At 40.1% G+C, this 24,264-nt stretch overlaps 1 protein-coding gene across 1 annotated transcript in view; it reads right to left on the minus strand.

Moving 5' to 3' along the window:
• Nucleotides 1-24,264, minus strand: part of ARHGAP28 (Rho GTPase activating protein 28) — a 73,265-nt gene that overhangs the window by 3,914 nt on the left and 45,087 nt on the right. Inside the window, exons 3-12 of the mRNA XM_009583570.1 lie at nucleotides 22,177-22,394; nucleotides 16,521-16,608; nucleotides 14,381-14,538; nucleotides 10,562-10,727; nucleotides 10,356-10,447; nucleotides 8,940-9,017; nucleotides 5,586-5,748; nucleotides 3,995-4,077; nucleotides 1,981-2,178; nucleotides 1,118-1,261 (exon numbers count right to left, since the gene is read on the minus strand). Coding sequence (XP_009581865.1) covers nucleotides 1,118-1,261; nucleotides 1,981-2,178; nucleotides 3,995-4,077; nucleotides 5,586-5,748; nucleotides 8,940-9,017; nucleotides 10,356-10,447; nucleotides 10,562-10,727; nucleotides 14,381-14,538; nucleotides 16,521-16,608; nucleotides 22,177-22,394 — 1,388 coding nt within the window. The remainder of the gene's footprint in view (nucleotides 1-1,117; nucleotides 1,262-1,980; nucleotides 2,179-3,994; nucleotides 4,078-5,585; nucleotides 5,749-8,939; nucleotides 9,018-10,355; nucleotides 10,448-10,561; nucleotides 10,728-14,380; nucleotides 14,539-16,520; nucleotides 16,609-22,176; nucleotides 22,395-24,264) is intronic.

The following is a 24,264-nucleotide window of genomic DNA, read 5'->3' on the forward strand; positions in this document are numbered from 1 at the left end:
CATGGATTCACTATTCATACACATCCTTTTTCTTTCTGTTTTTTCCCAGATGTTCCCTTCTGCATTTTCTCTGTTGTCTCTATTAGGTGGCTTTTTCTCTATTTCTTATGATCTTTTAATATAACTCCTTCCTAATTTGTCTTTTGTTCTTCAAGACTATTCTTCAATAACTATAAAGTTCTTGACCAGTTCTTTGATTACTCTTCTTACAATTCACCAATCTCCATTCTTTTAAACCTCTAAAGACTTTCTCTCCAGTTTATTAAAGGTAGTTATTACATGGAAATGCTACATATAAGCTGCTATAGGGACTGTATATTTTGTGCATGTGTACACAACATGCTTTTTTGCCCAAATTATATGTTACGCCTAATACATAAGTTAATTTTAGGTGTCTATTGAAATAGCATACCTCAAGTAAGTTCCTAAACTCCATATCCAAGCAGTGGAGAAAAGTTGGTGGCTTTAAGACCTCCAAAGGAAGATTTTTGTATCAGACTTTCCTAAGTCTAAACTGCACCTGGAGCTCTGGAAATCCTCAAATGTATCCACCTCTTTCGTCTGACTTTATGGGGAATAACAACACAAACTACTTCATTAGGCGCTTAAAATTTAGACCTAGTTTTGGTGTCTATGTTAGGCAAACTGGATTTTATCTCTGCTTAGGAACTTAGTGCAAAACTGTAAAACTAAAGCTTTCAAGGAGAACATCGAATGGCCTGGACCAGGGCATGGGTAAGTGCAATTAATCCTAATATGGACCATCCTGCTACTCAACTACAGATCCATGCATTTGTTGAATATCTACAGATCATTGCTCTCAAGGACAGTCCACATATGACCATTTTCTTACAAAATAGGTACAAAACCAGCATGTGTTTGTAACAGCTTATAACTTGGGCTGCTAGAAATCATTCTGCCTTCCTCACCTTTTCTCAATCAATCCCAAAAACTTTGTCTTATCGGGATGTTGGACTGGGAAGCACATCTTTCAAGATAGCTCCTGAATCAGCTTATTTTGTATGGTAAAATTTCCTCCCTGCCCGCCAAAGCTTTTGAGGTAAGAAAGGAGGGAGGCTGGTTAAAGCTGCCCTTGAAAATGATATTTTTATCACACCTCTGGTCTTTCAGGTCTCTCCCGTTCCATGGTCTTTCTCCTCAGAAGTTTTCTCACTCCTTTGTCAAACATCAGCTGCCTCTTGCTGTTGTTCATTGCTGCCTCATTCATTTTTCTTACTTGGGAAATCAGGAAGGATGGGACCTAAAGGGAGGAAACTGGAGCTGAGAATATACAGTAATTTTTCCCCCATAGAATTGGTGTTGGGGCTTTAGAAAGGCACCAAATTTTAGGCAGCAGAAGCTCTACTTATCCCCGGAAGATACATGCAATTAGTAGCTCCGTCTAACAACCCACAGTTACTCATTTGGTGAAACTGTAGCTCATCTTTCGTACCATATGAAACTTTTTAGTGATATTTGCAGTTGTAGGAACTTTATTAGGAGGTAGTCTTTGCAATCCCCTCACACCCTCCCTCTGTTATGAGGAAACAGGCTGAGACTCGAGATCTTCATGCCAACCTTCAGAAGTCCAGCAAGTAGTATGCACTTTTGGCCCATATTATTGTGGGCTAGACTTTAAAGAGTCATTTAAGCTCATTCAAGTTTAGATATCTCACCTATGCATCTAGATGAAATGATTCTCCTATACATTCTTCTGTATAAACAATAGTGTGGGATAGGTACCTCCAGAGGGCAATTCGTGCTAAAATGGATGTCTTTTAGATAGGTGAGGTAAATCTCCATCCAGAGGTATCTGTCACCTTATCTTGTTCTAGATATAGAAGACTCTAGCCAGTTTCCAAAGAATAGTTAACTGTTTCTTCTAGGAAGGTCAGTTTACTCTGATTTCTACAGAGCTGCTGCATATAGCAAAATATTTCTATGTAATGGAGCCATAAAGAGAGAACCGGCATTACTCACTGTCCAAAGGATGTCCTGGTACCGAATTAAAAGCCGCACAATGTGCGCTGTGGTGGCGGCTGCTTGCATTTCTTGTTGGTTTGCGCGTTTCCCTTTGTAGATGAAGAGGTTTGGTGCAACAATCATAGAAACATTCCACAAATTCATTTTATTTTTCCCTTCATTAGCAACCACCTTCTTCAGGAACTGAAGAAAGGCCTGGGAAAACAACACTTGTTATGCTGAGTCTTACAAAATAGTTTACTTCCTAAATGCAGCCTTTTCAAATGCACAACATGTCTGGCTCGAAAGCTGCTATATTTGCACTTGGAGGTGAAGTTTAGGGTTTTTTGCATTCTAATTTGGATTACTCTGATATTTGCTGGCACAACCGCCTGTGTCAATCACAGAGGAACAGTTAATGTTATCAAAATACACATTAATAAATTAACTGTCACTTAAAGCATAATCCCAAATCTGTAAGTCAAGTACAGTGTCTACACTAAGGCTCTGAATCCTGTAGTAGGGGAAAGATAGAAAGGTGTTGCAATGGAATAGTTAATTTCATAGATTTCAAGGTGTCCATTTTGATGTATCTGGCCAAAGCTTTTTATATTGCAGTCACCAGGTGATCAGCCTCTCTTCAAATGTGCACCAGTCCTATATATGATATAATCTGAGGAATTTCTGCCAGCAACCCCCAAACTTTTATTCTGGGATAATGAAAGCAAGAAGCGCTCAGTGGTTGTTCGTTGATGTCACTTCTGCACATGCATGGCAGACTCAAAGGAAACTCATTTCCCTTTTGGGCAGTTTATTCAGAATTTTGCTTGAGTGACTGAATAGGATGGATTGCAGCTGTCGTTAGAGTTGGGGTCTGCCAGTGAGTCCTTTTGCAACACCATACCATTAAAACCACTGTCTTTGTACCCTGACATTGCAATTAAAACATTTTTACAAACCCAGGAATTACAAAACAGAAACTGTGTTGGAGAAATTTCTAAAATCTCATTATAGATAGCAAGTAGAGATGCATTCAGTTTTGTCATCGCTTCTATTTTCATATAAAAGCCTAGTAATAATTAAGACTATTCATCTAGCATGTGTTTTACGTATACTGCTCTATATCAATATGGACTTTGGTAGAAGAAATTAATCCCCATTCTTCACAGAGCACTAGTAGACCTCCAAATGCATTAAAGAGGGTTGTTATTCTTGTCCCTTGTTCTTGTATAAATAAATACAGGTAAAGAAGGCACCTGGACTTATAAAGCTATATCTAAACTGACCAGTGGGAGACTTTTGGAGGTGGGGGACCTGCAGGGTCCTGGTGAGCAGGGGACCTGATGAAATATCTGGGGGCTCCCAGGCAGCTTGTTCACCCAGGTTTCCTTTATGTGGAAACAAGTCCAAAAAAGCAACCAGTGTCTCTTAGGGTCAGGACGTAGCTGCAGCCGGATCTGTGAGCTCCTACGCACCCAAAATGCTTGTAGGCACCGTGTCTATATCAGGAAGTAGTACATGGGTGCGGGTGTGGGTTTGTAAGGCAAAACAGCTGAGGCTGAGGCCCTGACAGTCATACTACAGATGTACGTTTCAGGGGTTTTTACTTCAGACTACCTCCTCCAATCTGGTCCAGTGCCCTGGAAGCCCTTCAGCCCTGGGAGTGCACTAGGCGAGCTCCTGGGGGGCAGCTTCTCATTTAACTTCATCCCGGAGAATTCCAGTTATACAGAAAACCCAGAAACTGGACCTTCTTTTTCCAAACTATGCAAGGCCTCTTTGAAGTGGGTGCTCCAGAATAAATGATGCCTGGGAGCCATTTACTGGCACCTCCAGCAACTATTTCTTAATTGCTTTTAAGATAAATGACAGCCAGGGGATTGGAACATCTTTTCAAGGAAATGATAAAAAACAGAGATGAATACTTTCACGGTGCAGTGTCTGATCAACTGGCTGTTAGGAAAAAAACGTGTGTCTCATTTAAAAGTCAAAGGCACCACAGATGGCAGGTGCTAGCAAACGAAGAACTTACCTTGGCTGTGTCTCTGTTGGCTTCAGGCAGCAGCATGATCAACAGATGCAAAGCTTGTAGCTGTAACTTGATCTTGGAGATTTCTAAGAATATGAATAATTAAGTTTTTGAAATCCCAATTACAATTGGTTTGTTCTAAAATCCTTGTTGGTCAGCAGTTCTAGAAATAGAGCAACCACTGCCTGGTTGAGACTAGTATGTTTAGATATTTATTCACCATAATCTTTTTCCCATATATAAACCCAATTGTAATGAATGGATTTTTCCTCATCATCTTGGGTCTTTGTCACAGGGGGAGACAAGGCTCCATAAAATTCTTCTAAATAGAAAGGAGCCAATATTTTTCAGTACTAGCCAGTTTCTCTTTGATAACGTGGTCAGAATGTGTTGTATATGGATCAAGTATTTTCCCCCTTTCAAACTGAAATGGATATTTGTTTTCAGAAAATTTTCAGACTGTTGTTATTGAGTGATTTGCTGAATGCTTGTGCCATTGGAGTGGAGATTAATTGCTTATAACTTAAAAAGTATTTGTCCTATGCCTAGCACTCTAGATAAATGTACAGCCCCTTGTCAGTTACAAAATACCATCATGTTTTCAGCAATTGGTATATATTGATACTGTGCAATGCTCACTAGAAGAGCTGGGGTGGAGAAGATGGGAAGAATAACTCTGTCATTTGCTTTCACTGAGGGGGGATGAGAGAGGTTTGGAGAAAAAAAGAGTGAGTGGTGTGGACAGTGTATCTGTTGGCGGCAATAAAGTAACTTTATGCTGCACAGACACCTCATGTTCAGTCTTCTCCAAATTGCTAAGCGATCATAACTGCATGAAGTCTGGGACTTGCAAGGAGCAAGTCACCTCCTTGTGCCCTTTAAACTACCTCATGGAGGCACTGAAAACTTGGCTCCAACCTTACATAAAGGTTCTAAGTTTTCTGTACCAATTTGCCTAATAAATTCACCATCCTGATAGTTTCACTCTGTCCTAGCTCAAGTGAATTTACAATGAAGTCAATAGGTATTGCAAGGTACTACTGCGTTCTTCCTGGAAGAGAAATGAACAAAATGTACTGAGAATGAGAGGGTGTATGTACACTGAAAACAAAACCCGACTGCCTGAAGCTTTCTGTGATCACATATATCTTTGTATGAATATTCTGACCTCAGCATAAACCCAAAGAAAAATAAAATAGCTCCAAAAGAATATCAACTAAAGGGCAGTGACCTGAATTTACCTTGCAGAAATATTCATTTGTGAAATCTATAATTTTGTGAATCAGAGTCTATATATGAAAGTCATTGCTCAGCCAGCGTTTGCTCACAGATTCAAATCTCACATTAAACAGTTGTGTCACTCACACAACGAGTCTATGCTATTAGCTAAATGCAGAGACTTTTTCCATTTGAAAAGGAAAGCTTGCAGGAAGTTTAAATGTTTAGGCAATGCACTGGGCCTTTTTTTCTCTCTACTTCAGAGAGAGAAAAAATGACATGTTTTTTTCCCTCTACTTCAGAGAGAGAAAAAAAATGTAATGTCTACTATTACATTTTATCTAGATCAATCCATACTAACTCCTTTTCCACCTACTTTCCACTAGCGTGATGAAAGCAGGCAGATATTCTACTGTGAAGAGTGGGCTTGGGAGTTCTCTTATAAACATTTTGAGCAGTCCTGCTGCATCATTATTTCGTACTTGGTCCCAGTCAAAAGCGTCTTCATAAAATTTTGCCTCAAGTTCTTGATGGAGATTCTGAAAGATAAAAGAAACATCTGACCTTTAATCATTGCTTCTGACCCGGCAGTTTGAGATCACTTCAGAAATCCCATTACAAACAACAGGCAGGTTTACACCATGGTTGAATTAAAGTAGCCCTAAACCAGTAGCAGTCCAGGTACAGCCACGCAGAGTTCAGAGCAGGTTAACAGATCAGATTCCTGGGGATATTTTGCAACCTAGGCTAAATTTGGTTTGCCATAGCTAGATTTCTGCCAGTGACCCATTTGAACCATTTTAAAGCAAGGCAATTTTGTTCAATGTCAGAACTAGCAACAGAAAATTCAGTTAAACAGAATTTTTAGCACAGCTGTTCTTTTTGTTTAAAACACTCTCCAGAGGTTTTGACCCTTAAATCACAAAGGAGTGGCATTTCTTCCTCACTGCCAGTGAACTTGCTAGACAATCTGTTGGCATCTGAGTCCATGGGCCTTGAGCAAATGGCTTTAACTTCACGTCTTCCTGTCTTTAGAAGGATGTTTTCTTTTAGGATAGCTATAATTAGATTTGATCACTTCATAGAAAAATAAAGGTATCGAACCATTACTTTCAGAAAACCTCCACTTAATAAATGCCAAAAAACCCCCTCAAAAACCACAAGAGAGATCTAAGATAGAATTGATTATACCCTTTTGGGTGTCCATTTAATCCTCTTGTTCTCCAATGTCAGCATCTTGCTCTATACAGAGGTCTATTTAGTTCTAGAGGGTAACTAATCAATGTTTCACACACATGTGTGAATGGAAATATTCAGTAAGGTTCCTAGTAGGAACAGAATTTGGCTTCAAACCCAGATCACTGTTTGGAAAATGCAAGCTCCTCAAAAATTTGTTGGGTTAATAAGATTGAGGGAGGCTATTGTAACGTAAGGATATCCATAAATAATGCAGCTTTCACAATTATTACTGGCCAAACACTGCCTTATCCATAGGAAGTTTGTTGCTGCTTTTTGTGAGACCGTTTGTAAAAAAATGTATCTGTAGCTAATATTCAGGTTTCAGATCATGTTTTTGTCAAATGTACCTTAATATTACGCAAAGAAGTTTAGTCCATTCAGACAGAAATACTTTAAAAAATGAATTCTGTTTACTGTGTCTCACATGAATGGAAGGAAATTACGTATCAAATATGGTCACACATAATGAAGTGGTACGGTTGGCACAAAAGGAAATACAAAGTCATTCAGGATTTGGTATATAATGTTACAATCTCATTTTTACTAGCACATTTTACTGGTTGTAATCTGGGCTATCTCAGCTTCCTCTGTATTCACATCCTTTACACATAATCCATACAAACACCTGGATTAAATTCTCTCCTACTAACTGACTGGGAAATGTGGAACAGAAATCCTCACCTCATCAAAATCACAAGGGGAGAGAAAAACTACTCCACATTTTTCTGCTGAGAACTGGGAAAAAGCCATAGAAATAGAAAGCAAGATTTTTGAAACATAAACATTTTTTATATATATCCACACAAGCAAGCATATATGTATATTTTATACACTCAGCCCCCCATATACATATATGTATATGCACCCAAGTACTTTTGAAAAATTTTTTGCAATTTTTTTTAAATGTGACTGATCCTACAGTAGACTATCATGCATTTTTGGTTCACTGGAGCTTTTGTTACAAACCAGATTACAGACAGAGGAAAACTTGTATTTATTTCTTCTATTCTTTGTTTTATATAAAAGTAACCTTTAATCACTTCCATATGCCTTTTCTTTCTCCAAACAAGACTGAAATAAAATTGGAATGCTCTCAAATCCTAATGTTGTAATAATGTATGAAGGCTTTGAAGGATGAAATCTGGATCTGCTTTGAAAAAATCTCTCTTGCTGGTTGGCTTGTTGGACAGACTTAAATGAAGCCAAAACTCAAATAATTTAAAACTTTCATATGGGCAGTTTAACTTACCACCCAGTGTAGGAGAGTTACATATAAAGTCATATCTCATAGCAGATCCCTGGATATAGGTTGTCAATAAGAAGTGAACAAGACAGTGTATGAAAAGAATATGAAAGTAATTTCATTAGGTAGAGCACAGCCCTGCTGTGTAATGTCCCTGGAGAGGTTGGAAAAAAATTGAGATTATGTGAAATAATACTTTAAGTATTTGTATGGAAAAATGAGGAAGCTGAAAAGTGCAGGCCAAATTAGAAGCTCCTTTCTGCAAGATGTGGCACTTTGTGAGGTGCTGAGAGCTTTTATCAATCCACAGGGTCGAAGGGAGCTGGGATGCTACTGCCTATCATCTGATGCTTTTCATGTAATGCCACTTTTTCTTGCACAGTTATTTTTATGATCCCCAGCCCATCAACGTTTAGCAATCCCAACATTACACTTTGTGTGGCTGCCACGACTTCCTGCCTCAGAAAGCAAGAAAAGATTTCTTGAGGATGAGAAAGTGGGAGTGGGATGCACTATAAGAAGTTGTTTAAACCAGACTAAAAAAAAAAACCAACAGAAAAAAACAAAAATCTGGGAAAGAGGTAGACACTACTAAGGCCAGAAAAAACTTGTTTTCCTAATTTGCATCTGCCAAAGGCTTCCAACTCCTGGAATCAAGTTAGTCTGAGAAACAATTGCAAGCATTAGTGCACCACAATGTCAGGTTATTGGGTACCAACTATCCTGTGTTCATAACCCGCAAATAGCCTGTGAAAATGCAGTACTTGAGGCTGCCAAACAGGGAACGCAGGCCAAATTTCTCTCACTTGGAACATGAAATTGTATGATCACGGAAGATAAACGAGAAATAAAATGACACGAAGGTTAAAATGACATAGAATAAGATCTTTATCTGAAGTTCGCTCAGTATAGCAACTCTGGATTTCTGAAATAAATTAAACCAGAGATAACATCATAGCAATTTTGGACGACAGAGATAAACTGAAAGGATCCCTTAATGTTTAGTGGAGAAAAACTGCATTCAACGTCAAGTCTGTGCTTTATATAGAACATTAACAAATGCAAAGCAATAGACCACATGTTCTGTGATTTATTGGTTCCCAGGAACCAATCTGACCTTTCACTGGTAGGAGTAGAAATGCTGAGCTACACGCATCAGTATTTATGTGCAGTGTGAATTTGTGTGTGCTGTATTATTTTACATAGAGTCTGTGGTCCAGTAGACAGAAAACTGGCACGAGTGTGTACCTTGACTCTGGAGGCAGATCCAGGCACTCGTAGAATTCCTTCGGTTTCTAAACCTGTTTCCTCAAGCTTGAGCAGCAGCTGAAAAAAACCCAACAAAACCCAGGAAAATACTCAGAAGCACTTAATAATACTATTAATTTTTTTTCAATCTAGGTATCCTTGAAACTAATTTGAAAAAGATACATTTCTATGTAATTTGCTAATGAAAATAAGCCAGCTTGTGTAAATAAACCTTCCTAATTTGTCCTCTATATTCCTGACCCTGAAATACGGGGTATGCAGAGTACGGAAAACTGATAATGCAATAGGCCCCTCTGTCCTTGATTTGAGACTTGGCACTGCTATAGAACAATTAACACATAAATGTATTAATAAAAGGGCAGATACACTGGGTAAAACACAATGGTGTTTTGAGGGAAAATTAACCTCTGAGAAATGTTTAAGTCTTTCCCTGAGGAGCACAATGCAAAGGTCTATAGATAACATATGTTTCTGGGAACTGAGAACTCAGATTAGAAAATGATCCCAGGATATTTTATTTTGAAATTTCTGTGAATAGAGGAATAGGCTTTCCACTCTAATTCTTTTTAAAAAAATAAATATGTTTTGATTTAACATAATTTAGAACAAGGGGAAAAAAAAAATTCCTAGCATTTATTCATACAGCTCTGGATTTTCACCACCAGCTCTGCTTCCTGCCTTAGCTGTTGGATCCTTCTAATTTCCCATGGTATCTTGACAGGAGAGATGTGGAGCTGATTGCAAAGTCATGTAAATATTCAAGTCATGTCAGTCTTTCCCCTGACACTCCACACCACTTCCCCTTTTGTCAGTATTTACAGGGAAATTTGTTGTAGTTTCAAGTCCGTGTAAACGTGTGTAATTGCATGTGTGCTTGTATCTGTGTACCTGTCTCCAAGACATCCGCTGAATGTCGTACTGTCAAATAACTTATATAAGTGATGTTGTCTTGTCATACAAACCTCCATGAGAAGGTACCACTTCCATTCTGGAAATAATAGCTAAGTAATACCTATGGTTTGAATTAATGTGAAATTAAAACTCCTGAGATAACTCATCTCTGCCACTTCTGCACAGACACACAATTTTGCATGGTGCTGTAATTTAATGAGAAAGGGAAACAGAAAGCCAGACATTTGTTTCCTGAGGCTTCCTGTAGAGTACCATATAATTACAAAAATGGAAAGAGGTCCCCACTGCAGATAAAACACACAAAAGGAGCAAATTTTGTCTCCTTGTCACGAGGTTTTCAAACCACAACATACAGACAGCAACTTGTAGACACCTTCAAGTCTGTAAAGCCTACATCTTCTTTTATCTGATGTCTGCTTTAAGTGTCAATGCAAATGATGGAAATGTGAATCTTAGTGGCCGAGCAGGCTGAGTTATACTCACTTTTTGGAATATGAGAGGAACTTTTATTCCAGGAACCTTCTTTTGATCATTCTCCAGCAGTATGGTGAGAGGGACTCCAAACAGACCATTTTCTTAAAAATAATAACAACCAATGTGAAAAAGAGGAAACACAACCTCGTACGCGCCGCCTTTGCAATGCTGAGCGGCGCCCAGGTGGCCCCCATGGGGATGCCACAGCACGGTACCTCGTCCCCGGACCCTCTCTGCGCGGTTCCTCTTCAGCTCCACCCCCAGTGCATCGTAGAAGGCCGTCAGCTCAATCAGGGAGAGGTAGCGGATCTTCTTCATGTCTTCAGGAGAGAGGTCTCCAACCTCTGTCAGTCCAAACCGGCTTTTCCGAACAATGAATTTCTACAGTAGAGATGGGTCACATGTTTATTTGCACAAAAATTACAGAACGTGAATTTTTGTTTTGAAAGAGATGCCCGTATGTGATAGGAAGTCACATTAGGGTAGATGGATAACACTGAAGAGCTGAACTACAACCCTATATATTGACCTGGTATGTTGACATAACTTGCATCCATCTGAAGCATAAAATTGAGCTTCTTGCTCATCATGTTCCCTTGCAGTTTGAGTGGTAAGTGGTGCTGGAGCAGAGGTGTTAACCTCAGTGCCTGTACTCCAGCTGCGACAAATGAGCTACGTGCTACTTAAACTTTTGCCCAGTTTCGGCAGCTGACACATTTCAACATGGATATGGTTGCATATCCATGCAACCATATGTGTGTTGCATATCCATGCAACCGTATGTGTGTGTGTGTAATGAATGCATGCCTGCTTTGCATATTAATTAATTAATAATTAATTAATCGTTAATTTATGAGGTCTTATGAAAGAGTTCAAATTTATGAGGTCTTATAGAAGAGTTGAAACTAAAGACCTGAGGAAAAGCCCAGAAGCAAAATTACTTAGTCCTGATGCCAACCTGCCAATTTACTGGTACTTTTTATTACTCAAGAAGCATTTAGGCTTAGAAACAGGACTCCCAGCAGCTAAGAAAGAATTTATTCCAGTAGGCTTGAACTAAATGATACTTAGTAATTTGAGGGCATGTGAAGATGTCTACGTATTTTAGAGACTGCAGTGTCATGGACCAGAGCCAGGAATGTTGCGTCATGTCAGAAGCATTTGTACAAATGTCAAAAAGAACAAATACCCACCAGTTTTTGACATAATTGTTAGACATAATAACAAAGTTATAGTAAAAAACATGCTTTTCAAAGAACTGTGGATCTTTGGTACTGTGTGGTTTTTTAATTTAATTGTAATTTAAACCAGTAACTGTTAGTCAGAGGTATAAATAAATAGCATTACAAATCATCTCCTCCCTTTAGGGAAGTAGTGGAAACCCAGCCTTTAGTAATGTTTTGCTTCTGGAGATTTCAGCCCAGTCCTCCCTTTTTAAAATAAATTTGGACTCAGTAGATTTAACCCATCTTTAGATGAAGCCAGTCAAACAGATTAAGAAAAAAGCAAAGAAAAAAATAATTAAACTTACACCAGATTTCAAAAGTAAGAGAGGACAAAGGACATCTAGATCATGTAGGTTAGGACTTCCTAAATCACATTGCACATGGTCTTTCAATAGGGGTTAATCATAACTGGGGAGAAAGAGTGCAGGGGATGGAATAACTAATTTACATGCTGTCTGGGGCATTTTAGGCCAGAGTCTTCCCTCCCCAGAATGCAGTAATTCCATTGTTACTCTTATGCTGAGACTTAATAATATAACAAAATTTACACAGAGTATAGAAGCTACATGTCTGAAGACACATAAAATACTAAAGAATATCTATGCATTTTGGTTCCAGTGATGCAAAAAGTCCAAAAACAGTCAAAGCACAATAAACCATCTTGAAAATAAGAAAAAATCACACAGTATACATATATTTTCTGAGGGGAAAGAGAAAAAATATGTTTGCCAAGAAAAAATGACAAACACTCCAAAACCGATTGCAAAAGGTAGCTACAGTGATTTTCCATGGTGGCTGGTTGGCTCATAGGGTCACTATGATGTGATGCAGTGTTAACACAAGGTTTGGGGCTGGACCTCTTTCTTCTGTCTTGTGTCACAATTTTCCAGTGATTTTTCTTACAAACAGTGGAGTCACAATATGCAGCACTGAAGGAGCCTGTGCTATCCTAAAATTAGATTACTAGCGTTTTGGCTAAGGATCGTGTCTGATACTGTGTGACATGTTGTTTCTATATGGAACTATACAGTGCACTGAGATGGGCCTGAAATGCTTACAGATTCTTAGTTCTGTAGTATCTTCAACTAAGTCACGTTGATCATGGTCCCACACTGGGGAAATTGCACGTAACCTTACGCAGACAGTGCTGTTGAGTTGGCTCTTCCGGGAGCTGCAGGGGACACGCTATTTCATGATATATAATCTCTCTCTGTGCAGGTCAGTATATGCCATCCATGAACTTGGTTATATTAATGTGTCAGACCTGCCCCGGAGAAAGTATGATGTTGTGTAGACTTCAGTCTGGCCCTGTTGGCCCACCTTGAGGAGGATGGGCAGACCTTCAGAGTGTAGGTGACTGGTCGCTCTGTGTAACAGAGCAGGAGGTGATTTTTTTGCTGGGGCCCATTACAGTCTGAGCTATTATGGGAAAAAACAAATAACATGTTTGGCAGCATATGAAGTAAGAGAAATGCCAACATCAACGGCTATGATTGTTGATTTTATTCAGAAAGTCTCTGTCTGTGATGACCTGGCATATTTCTCGTGTACTCTTCCAAGCACAGAAAATTACATCCTGCATGCAGAACAGTTCATCTCCAGCACAATACTGGCCTTTTCTAATACTAATCAATCATGCATGCCGTCTTCTCTTCCCTGTTTGTCACCAGTTTCCCTGCTTTATCAACTGGAAATTGTCCGAGCTGTTGCAGAGAACAATTTGTGTGTGTGTGTGTGTGTTGTAGTGAAGGCTGGGGTCCTAGGTTTGCTATTACAAGGAGCAAGGATGAACCTTCGGTTTGCCAAAATCATGATGAATGCAGAGATATCCTTACTCTCCACAGGACACCAAGTTATCCCCACCACAAAAAAACCCAGACACACTAAAGCACAGGGATTTCACACCAGTTGTAATCTACTTGGTGTCTTATCCCTCCTTTCAACAAGGAAGCTTACTTCTGCATCTCAGGTTCTTCTTCCTTGGTGGTGCCTGAGATGGACAAATGGATAATTCTCAGAGAATTCAATGTCTGTGTGGATAGCAACAATTTCGGATTAGTTCAGGACCTCAGGACATCATAACATTCAGGAAATGCTTCCAAATAATTTACAGCTATTTCATATATTTCACTAAAAAGGTGGTATCTGAAGCACAAACCTAATGCTCCAGTTTTCAGTAATGGAAGTTGTGAGGGCTGATGGAAATAGAAAACTGACTTCCTTGACTTCAAGACATAATACCAGATGATGACACAACTGCTCAGTGTATGTCTGGTTGGATGATACGATAAACTTTCTTTTAACCATTCAGGTAGTGTCTTCTACAGCATAATTGCACTGAATACTGACTGGAGACAATCAGTACTGCTGCAGGACTGAGGCTTGCTTTCCCCCCTTCATCTGTGAAGCAATTTTAAATCCATATGTTAATAAAGGCAGATAATCTGTGGGGGAATAAAGTAGGAAAGCAGACCAGTAATGAAAATGATTGCTAGTCTCGGTGCCAGTAACTGGTCTTTATTTCTATGTGAAAAATGTGTGGATGATGCAACGTTTGTGGATTGAGTTATGAATATTCATCTGTGATGGGTACAAGTAAAAACCAGGCTTGGATATCCAGTTTAGCTTTGGTGCCTCTCTGGGAATCAGTCACAAGTGGTATGCAGGCACAGCGGGCGGTCTCTATAGAGCACACATAGCAAAGGACAGCTAATATATCTTAACGGACTCCAATGTGCTGGGGATATAAAGCAGGAAATTACTGGGTTAAAGAAAACAATTGAGAGAATATGTCGAGAACAAACTTACAGGCAAAGCAGAGTCTTCCTTTTTGAACCTCTGGTTTTTCGGCCATTCTTGGGTTTTTGGAAGGACTGTAATGGATTCTGAGAAAGAGACCTCATAGGAGAGGTCTTCTGTTACACATGGGCTGCCTTTATCTAGTCCGCAGTCTAGACAGCTATTAGCTGAAAATAAGGGAAATTATATATGAATGCTGAATGTATGCTTGCATTTAGTACAGAGACATTAAAAAATTGAACCAAGATGACAAAAATCTTGAGAAAGTAATAAAGGAAGTGCTTCAAAGAGGAATTTCAGTGTAAACCACAGCATGTTCCTGTTTTGTCTGGAGGAAATAAACCCTTAGAAATAAAATCCCTATTTTCATTTTAGATTATTTAACTTGTTGCTTTTCGTGAGAAAGATAGTCAAGCTGAAACTTCCTGTTTATCAGGAATTATCAAGTTTTTGTATTCCATCCTTGTCTACCCGGGCCAGCAAACTGTGTTGGCACTTGTCTAACGAACAATTAAAAATAAAAATTCCTGACAGAAAAAGTCTGTTGACACAGTTTCTTAGGTGACTGTTGACTTATTTACAATCATAAGACATTGTGCATATATTTTATATGCTTACATACATATATTTCTCACAGTTGCTAGTTTAGGTGTGTAGCACCAAAACAGGACACAATGTACAATCTTCCAGTTTGAAAAAGACTATATCTACTGGAATTTCTGGTAGATACTGTGAAATGACTTATTGTTCTACTTTAAAATTTAGTCACCTACTGAAATTAGTGGATGCCAAAGGAAAATTTATGAAATCAGTACAATCAAGTACAGAAATACCCTATTGTCATGGAGCCCAAAGTGTGATAGCATGCATGAGTTCCAGTGTTGCCAACTTTTATGACTGATCTCTCACATCTCAGGACAATTTTATGTTTTCCGTTAAGGTCCAGCTCCTAGACTCACGCAGTTGGAACAGAATCGTAATTTTCATTGGAAGTGAAGTAAAATTTCAGCCCCCAGGACTGCAGAGAAAAGTTTACTAACATGACCCAAGTGCATTCAAAAGCCATGGAAATCAGGAAGTGAATTAAAAAGCATTACATGTTTTATAAACATGTGCCTGCCCCATGATTTTTGACTCATTGAATTTACAGATACAATGTAAACAATTTTTGCAATGCCCCTAGTTTTGCCAACCTTTGTTTTGCAAGTCTGGTATGAAAAAGCTAAGTGTGTTATTAAGTGGCTTCTGAACTGTGGCCTTAGATGTTACCTAATGGCCAAGCTGTTTTAAGATGTTTTCCATCTCTCTTTCCATCCTTGGACTGGAACCACAGACCATCCACAGTGTCCCTGGAAGTTTGCTTCCCCATCTGTTCTAGCACAACTGCTTGCGGAGCAGAGGTGTCAGCAGAGTAGCGAAATGAACAGTTTTTGCAATGAAGGAAAATGTCGGTGGCACTATATCCAGAGGTAAACATCTAAGAGACTAGTTTTGAAACTCGGGTATTGATATCCCTTTAGTTAAGCCTATTGATATCCCTTTAGTTAACAATGGTGATGGGAAGAGCTTTCAAAATAAAAGATGGACATTCCCGTGGAAGGCTGCTGACAATTATCCAGACACTGAGTAGAGCAGAGCTATCAATTTCATTAGCACTGCCAGTCACTGTCAGGGCAAAATGTTTAAGGGATGTCCAAAATAACACCATTAGTAGGTCGGAATAATAGGGCAGAACCAGAAAAATGACAAATTTCTAATGCTATCATTTCTGCAGTACTGGAGAAGAAATGTGGAGAAAATATGCATCTTTCTTGTCATGATTTGCAACAAGAAAATGCACTGCTGACATATTTTGGACAAATTCAGCACCGTATTGTTTAGAGGTTATTTTTACATTCCCAGCCTTGCAACGATCAGTACTTTTTAGACACCGATGCCTCAAGGGCAGCAGTCTGTGTCTGTACAACACCGGTCTTAAATGGGAAACTTTGGTTCCTGCATGACAATAAGCTGACAATAATTTTAAGAATATCTATGCAGCACAGCCACAACACAGAAGAGGGGACTAACCTCAGAACCACAAAAGGATCTTTCTGGCTATCATTTTCCTAGGAGGAAGTGAACACTGGTTACATGTTTGCATACTCACAGCTAACTGATTTCCAAACTGGCTTCTGCCCAGGAAGCTGGATACCATTAGAAGGAACTGGTGACACTGGAACTGTCTCAAATGTGGGCTGATAGGCAAGGAAAAATGATCAGACTGCAGTGAAGGTAAACATCTATGGACAGAAACTGCTACAGTTCAAGCAACAGCGTATCATTCTCAGCTTACACTCTTTTGCCAAGTTTAAACAACCTGTTGGGATTCGCCAGGGTATATTTTTTATAGACGAGCCTGAGAATTAATCTTCCCCAGATTTGGATCATGTTAAGGTCAGTAATATTGCAGCTCGCTGTAGCTAATGAGTCCTGTCCTATATAATGACTGAAATTAGCTAAGTAAATTGCTGTACGTAATTGTACTAAGCAAAAGGTCCTTGTCAAATTCTAATCCATCTTGCTTTTAATCACTTTGGCCACAAATCTTTCTGAGCACTCTCTGACACACGTCGAACATCCACTGCTCTCAAGCACCTGTTGGAGATCAGGTTGTCCACTGCCTTTCGGGATTTGGGCACCAGCAAGTTATTAATGAATGGATGTCCTCCCATAGGTTATATACTAACACTTTATCAGTGAACTGCAAAAACAGTTTTGAGGGAAAAAAGACCTTTTCTATAGTCAACTTCATTTCTTTCTGCTCCAGAAATCATTCTGCACTATGTGAAAATGGGGGAAGCGTGTGTGGCACAGCAGAGAAGGGGCTCTGAAGCCCAGGGGGTGACTTTCAAGCACTATCACCTTTTCTTGGCAGCTGAGTTTTGCCCTTGTTCTCAGCAGTTTTGGGAGTCATCATAAGACAAATCTGAGTATGCGTGTGTACACAGGGCAATAGCAGCTCATCTGCATGTTCTTGGGTAAAAAAAAATAGGTCAAGAATTTGAAAAATGCTCTGAAGGGTACTCAATGAAAATAAATACAATGCCCCAAACTAGACTTGTCTTTTTCCTGCTGTCCTTTGCATCTTGCTGGGAGTTCTTGGAGCCCTCCCTTTCCCAAACCTGCTACCTCCTCCCCAAGCCTGATGGAGCAGCCTCCATCTTTCCGACTGAACCTGCAGCTGAGGGCCCCAATGAGCCCACAACGGCCACTCTTTAAATTGCTTTTAAATTGCTAAATTGGCTGTTTATCAACAAGCAGCAATGCCTCAGGGCAGAAATTTTGTCTTCCCCGTTTGTAGCCAATGCACGGGAGCAGCATTCAGGCTGCTAAAAAATGTCAGATATTTAAAAGACAGGCAGCTCTTCCAATTGGAAGCCTGAAATAATGTTGCAGTTGTTTTATTCAATCATCTTCTCCGCTGAGCTATTTGGGTAACAAAGTCAAATGTAACATGAATAAAATCTCTCCTGAGAGAGTCCATTCAATGGCCCGCAAACTTGATAGGAAACAGGATTTGAGTCACATGGACTTCCTTTGCCAGAAGACTGTAAGGACCATTGATTTTTTTAAAAGGAGAACTGTAGGATGCTTGTGTGATAAAATCCCATAACATTTACACAAAAGCCTTTAGGACATAAAAAGCGAGATAAATTTCAAGTGGGAGTATGAAAGTGGAGGGGACAGTTAAACTTGCCTCAGCAGTTTGGGAAAATCAAACACAAAAGTAGTTATTCTGCTGCTTAAGATCCAGATGGAGAAATTAATGGTAAACATTAGCAACTGGCTCATCTACTTTCACTGCTCAAAATGTCTGACCCTGCGAACAGCATTCAGAACAGATTTACAGTGAGTCAAGTTTATTAAGGAAAAAATCCTTCCAGCCTTGTTACACAGACAAAATCAATAGTGAAGCAGCTGCAGTAACCAGGTTCTGTTAAGCATGGTGGAGCTGGTGGAGGGGAGCTAACAGCACAGCTCTGCCTCACACCCGGCACTGCTTGCAAGACCCTGTAGCCTGCTCTAGCTTGTGGCAATTGAATATCATGAACCATGTACAATATCAAGGATAGATAAAACATCGTATTCTTGGTCTCATTTCTCAGACTGCACAGGGAGAGTGCATCAAGAGGACAAATCTCTGTCTCTTTTGTGAAAATCTCTTCCAAACAGGACCAACAACCCCTCCTCCCACCCTTTTTTTTAATCTTAGCATAGTATGATACAAAGAAAGGGAAGTTTGGGAATAAAACCTTTTTAATGCATGAATTTTAAAGATCCAGATTGTTTCTTTAGTAAAAAAGAAGATTAAAAATCTTTGGAAGCTCATGTCTTAATGAATGTGAAAGGCCAAGAGTCAGATTGTGTCCTTAACAAAATCGGGACAGCTTTATTCATTTGGCTGGGGCTCCAAGTGAAAGCAAGGCTTCTCATATCCTGATTTCTGACTGAAAGTGATTCATTAGACAGTTCTCATTATCCAATACTAAAAATGAGCCCAGTATTTACTGGCACAATGTACACAGGAATTTCCAATGGGAAGAGGAAACCAGAGGAGCAAGGAAAAGATGGAGATGAGGTAGATAGTTCTTTAGTAGCTACCCTTATTGTAGAAGATGTAAAAACAAATCATTGGAGCACCAAAGCAACCAAATTCTATTGTCAGCCCTGCAGCTAGGGGAAATAAAGGCAAAGGAGGATAACCTTATAACTCTGGTCAGGATGCAAGTTGCCCATGCTTTGGATATATTCATATTTCCAAGCACTGTCATCACAAATGCCTTTTTTTTTCATGCAAATAGCTCTGTGTTAGTTGGTGATTCTTCTTTAATTAGGACATGATTTTCTCATGCATTGCTCAAGTAAAATGCTCCTAAAACTCTTGAGGAGTACAGGGTTGGGCTGTTAATGAGCACGATGCTTCATTTCCTCCTTCCAATAATAAAATCAATGTGGGTCCCCCCCTCCCCCAGTTTGTATTCTGCTGTTGATTTTTCCAGGCTTTTAGCACTAGCAGAGCCAACAGCTTCTGATGGAAGCAGCAGGGTACCAGCAGTAAGGAAAATCAGGCCACTGTGATTAATAAACCATCCAATTTAAATCTCCATAGCGTGGCTGCCAGTCGAACCTGCTGTGTGTAGGCCTGTCTGAAGCAGAGCAGAAGCACCTCAGCTGGGGCAGGCTGCTCCACCCAGGCATCACTATGGGAAGTGTGAGGTACCACAGGTGCTGCATTTTATCCCTGGGATCCACAGTACCTTTCCAGGTGTTGCCAGCACAAAAAAAAAGAACAAACCACAACCCACCAAAATTTTCCCCAAAAAGGAAATATGGCTTCATTTCCTTTCATTTCAGTCCACTTGGGCTATTGAGGGAACACTCCTGCCCTGAGGGATGGACCTCAAGGCAGGATGAGAGAAAAGCACCCTTTACTCTGTGTTGACCCGCACAGACACTGGCCAGTGGGCAGTAATAGCAAAACATCTAGCAAGAAGTTTTTTTCAGAACAGAGAAAAGAAACTAGGGCAAATCTATCTTTTTTTTTTTTTTTCTTCTTTTCCCCCCTCTGGATGACAACTATCTATGCCTCTTCAGTGGTCCCCTAAATGTCATCTCAGGTGACCTTAGTGAGCTAATCACCTTTTCTCTCATCATTAGCCACGGAAGAGAGTAATCCATCCTGTGACCCATCCCTCTAGGCTCCTGTAATGCTTAGGTTGTTGGGAGGATTATAGAGTTGGGTGAAGCAATTAGAGCTGTTTTGCTGTTTGCAACACATTTACTTCTTCTCTTCCCAACTAAAAAGCAGGATGGGAAAGCAAAACTCCTGCATGTCATTTCAAGCAGTCTTTTTACCAGCCTCTCTTCAGCAGCTGTGCTGAAAAAATTTGCCCCTCCCTGTTCCCTGTTGCTTTTCTTTTTTGGCTGGGTGGGTTTTATTCCAGATCACTTTCCTAAACTGATTCATCACAAAGATTCACCGATAGCTGTAGTGCCATGCCCAAAGAGGCAGCAGAGTGTGAGGGGCTGCTGCCGCTGACACCCCCTTCCAAAGGGCAGCTCAGGAAACCCTCAGCTTAGGGCCAGCACCCTCCCTGCAATGCATCTGTCCCTGAGGAGCTGATAATTAGGATGGACTTTCTAAATCCCATAATAAGCAGCAGAGATAGGAGCAACAGATTGGGAACCTTGCAGGCTTTTAGAAATACTGTTTTGCAGTCTGTTGGAGGGAGGTGATGGGGGGCTCTGCAGCTGTGTTTGTGTATCTGTGTTTAACATTTAGGTAAGCACCCTGCAGAACTGCATATTTTTGTGGGAAGAAGAATTAGAAGTCTTAATTACTTTTCCAGTCTTATCTTTCAGACTTTCACAATGCAGAAATAGTAAGTGAGCTGAATTTCAGAGGAGGTAAAACAATGATTTGAAGGGCAATGGCCCTGAAACTCCTGATTCCTTTAGCAAGTGAGAAACAGAGGTGAAAAATAAGCAGGTCAAAACCAGATCAATAATGTGCCCATCCAAGAGAATGGGTACAACATTTATTTGGCTGTTTGAAATTTATTAGGAAACTCAAGCTTTATTATAATTTTTAAAAATTTTTAAAAATTTTAAGCACATTAAGGTTCACAGATACTTGAAACAGGAGAAGTGTGCTAATCTAATAAGAAAAGCCATTAGCTTTTTAATGTTCATGCAAACATGCCTGAGGATTTCTCATGCAAGGAAGTCTGCCCACAGGAAACTACTGGATGCTTCTGGATATATTTCTGCGATATGTGCAAGAGGTTCAAAAGACCCCAGATACTTAAACTGGAGACAAATAAGTTAACTCCCTAACCATTATATCTTTGTAGTTTTAATGTGACTATGCAGCTACAATTTTGTTTCCCAATTTTTTGTTTTAAATTCATCCAGGATGCCAAGCCTTGAAGAGAAGGTAGGACAAATAGAAAAGGACAAAGCAATTTCATAATGAAAAAGAGTTTCTTGGAGTTTTGTAACGGCAAAAAATTTAATATTAATTTGAGCTTATGAGCTTATTGGTGACTCCCATTTAAGATATCATGAGTGACATATGTAGAGTCATGTGTGTTGCTTTGAGCATTGGACTAAACTCACACAGTTGACTGCATTCACCAAAACCAAAATGTGTAGGGATAAGAATTGGTGAGTTTAGAGCTATCCTCAGGGAAAAGTGGATGAAACCACCAGAGGCAAAGCTCATTTCTGAAGCCATGAAGCAAATGAACAGTTAATAGATTTTCATTTGCTATGTAAGTGAAATGTAACTGCCAGTGTACCAGTTGCAATCATGCCGGCAGGTGTTTAATTGTTTATGCATATTTGAACCCCAGTTGCTTCATTAGAGAAGTTTTACTTCACCGCTGAGACTGCTGTAAATAGCAAGTGTCCCCAGAAGCCAGCAAAAATTTGAATAGCTGCCAAAAGTAACTCACCAATTTCCAAAAAATAAAGGAGTAAACGTTAGTCTTGATAGGAGATTGCAGGAGGAAGGCTGGCAACAGATACAACATTATGTTACAGGCTAGTTGCAAAACTGTGCACCATCTATTTTATTTGGTTTCTTTCTTTCCTGTCAAAATGCAGTAAATACAGCATTGAAAGTCTGGACTTAGCGTCAGGTACTGCTACTGGCTGTCTGTACGTTGTCAGCAGACACGGGTAGAAGCTTTGATGAGCTACTTGCAAAATGCATAAAAATTAAGCTCAAAAGCATTCACTAGGGTGTATTGGCTACTTACAGAAGAGTCATTGGTGCCAAAGATGTCTCGCACATCCCGGACTGTGTGCTTGTTCTTCTTCCTCAGGGTCTGAGTGTAGGTGTTGTACCTCTTCTGTACGGCGGCAGCTTGAGTTCGGGTCAGAGTGGACAGCAGGGCTTGGCCGTCCTCCTCTTCAGCTCCCGAGATCAACGTAGATAAACCTACATCTTGCAGCCATTCTGCCTCCAGCTCCCCTTCTGCAGAAGAAGAGAACGGGTTACCAGGCCTGGCACAGGAGGGAGAGGGGGCTGAAGGAAGGGAGGTGGCACGGTGGACTGCTGCCTTAGCCTTTATCTTGGAAGCCTCCACTTCCAATCTTTCTTAGGCCACAAGTGTAAGTTAATTTAGTTTTGTCAACATACTGTCAACTTTCATTTTGACAGTCTCTGCACACGAGAGGCTTAGGAGAAGAGCAGAAGAGATATTTTTAACCTGTGCATCAACACACTTGTGTGAAGAAGGCAATAGGGTGCCTAGTCTGACACAGCAAGGTCGCTATAAACTAACCCCTCATTCAAGAGAATAAATTCCCTCGGTTACCATTTATACCACTGTCCTGGTTTTGCCTGGAATAGAGCTAATTTTCTTCCCGGTAGTTGATATAGTGCTGTGTTTTGGATTTAGTATGAGAATAATGTTGATAATGCACTGATGTTTTAGTTGTTGCTAAGAAGTGTTTACGCTAGTCAAGGACTTTTCAGCTTCCCATGCTCTGCCAGGTGAGAATCTGGGAGGGGAAACAGCCAGGACAGCTGACCCCAACTGGCCAATGTGATGTCATGCTCAGTATGTAAAGCTGGAGGAAGAAGAAGGAAGGGGGGACATTCGGAGCGATGGCGTTTGTCTTCCCAAGTAACCGTTATGTGTGATGGAGCCCCGCTTTCCTGGAGATGGCTGAACACCTGCCTGCCGATGGGAAGCAGTGAATGAATTCCTTGTTTTGCTTTGCTTGTGGGGGCAACTTTTGCTTTCCCTATTAAACTGTCTTTATCTCAACCCATGAGTTTTCTCACTTTTACCCTCCGATTCTCTCCTCCCTCCTACCGGGGGGGAGTGAGCGAGCGGCTGCGTGGTGCTTAGTTGCCGGCTGGGGTTAAACCATGACAACCACATTGTACCGGGTGAAGCCATTTGGCAGGTAGAAATTAAATTTGTATTGCAATTAAAATAAGCAAAAATACTGAAGTGGTGTATACAATAGAATAATGTGTTTGCACACTAAGGATGAGATTTGAGATGCCAGGGAGTCAGCTGGTAATCAGACACCTAGCGAAGATGCTACACTGACAGAAGTGTGATGTCCACCTAATCCATGGACAAGATGGTTAAGAGCCAGAGCCACTCACTAAAGAGAAAAGGTCAAGTAGTGGTGGGTATCAAGGAGGTCTGGTAGGGGTGGAAGATGTGGAAATAGCTACCCTTGCGTGCTAGGTATCATCCTGAATTCTAATAATTAAAGACTGTCTAGCACTCTATACCCAGGGTGATTAGTGACTAATACCTTCTTGAATCCTGTTCAAAACCTGTTTTCCAAATGGTTCAACACAGCAACTGGTTCCAAAGTGAGATTATGCACCATGTGAAAAAGTATTTTCTTTCCTCAGATTTCAGCTTGCTAGCTGGTACATTAAATGAATATCCCCGGTCACTGTAGGACAGGGAGAAGCTCCCAATCTACCTTCTCTAAATCATTTAGTAATTTTAAATTTTGCTGTCATTGCCTTTTTATTTGTCTGCTTTTTAAAGTAAAGAGTCACAGTCTTTTAAAATCTCTCTTCACATAGGAGATTTTGAGGGCCTTCATTTTAATTCTGGCTGTGAACAATCCTAGCTCAGCCATACGCTGTTTGCGACAAGACAATAATTGCATTCCAGCTTTGGCTGAAGAGGAGGTATTACAAATAAACATGTCAAACAGGAAATGGATTAATTTGCAGCATGTTCTATAAAACAACTAGTCAATGCACTTATTGTTCTTGTCCCAGCACTGGTCCTAATGGCAGGTTGGTATTTCCACTTTCCCTTTATTGCCTCTTCTTGACACCAGTATGCAGGCAGATTGATAGA

Source organism: Fulmarus glacialis, unplaced genomic scaffold (assembly GCF_000690835.1).
Source record: "Fulmarus glacialis isolate BGI_N327 unplaced genomic scaffold, ASM69083v1 scaffold1748, whole genome shotgun sequence".
Classification (NCBI taxonomy): domain Eukaryota; kingdom Metazoa; phylum Chordata; class Aves; order Procellariiformes; family Procellariidae; genus Fulmarus; species Fulmarus glacialis.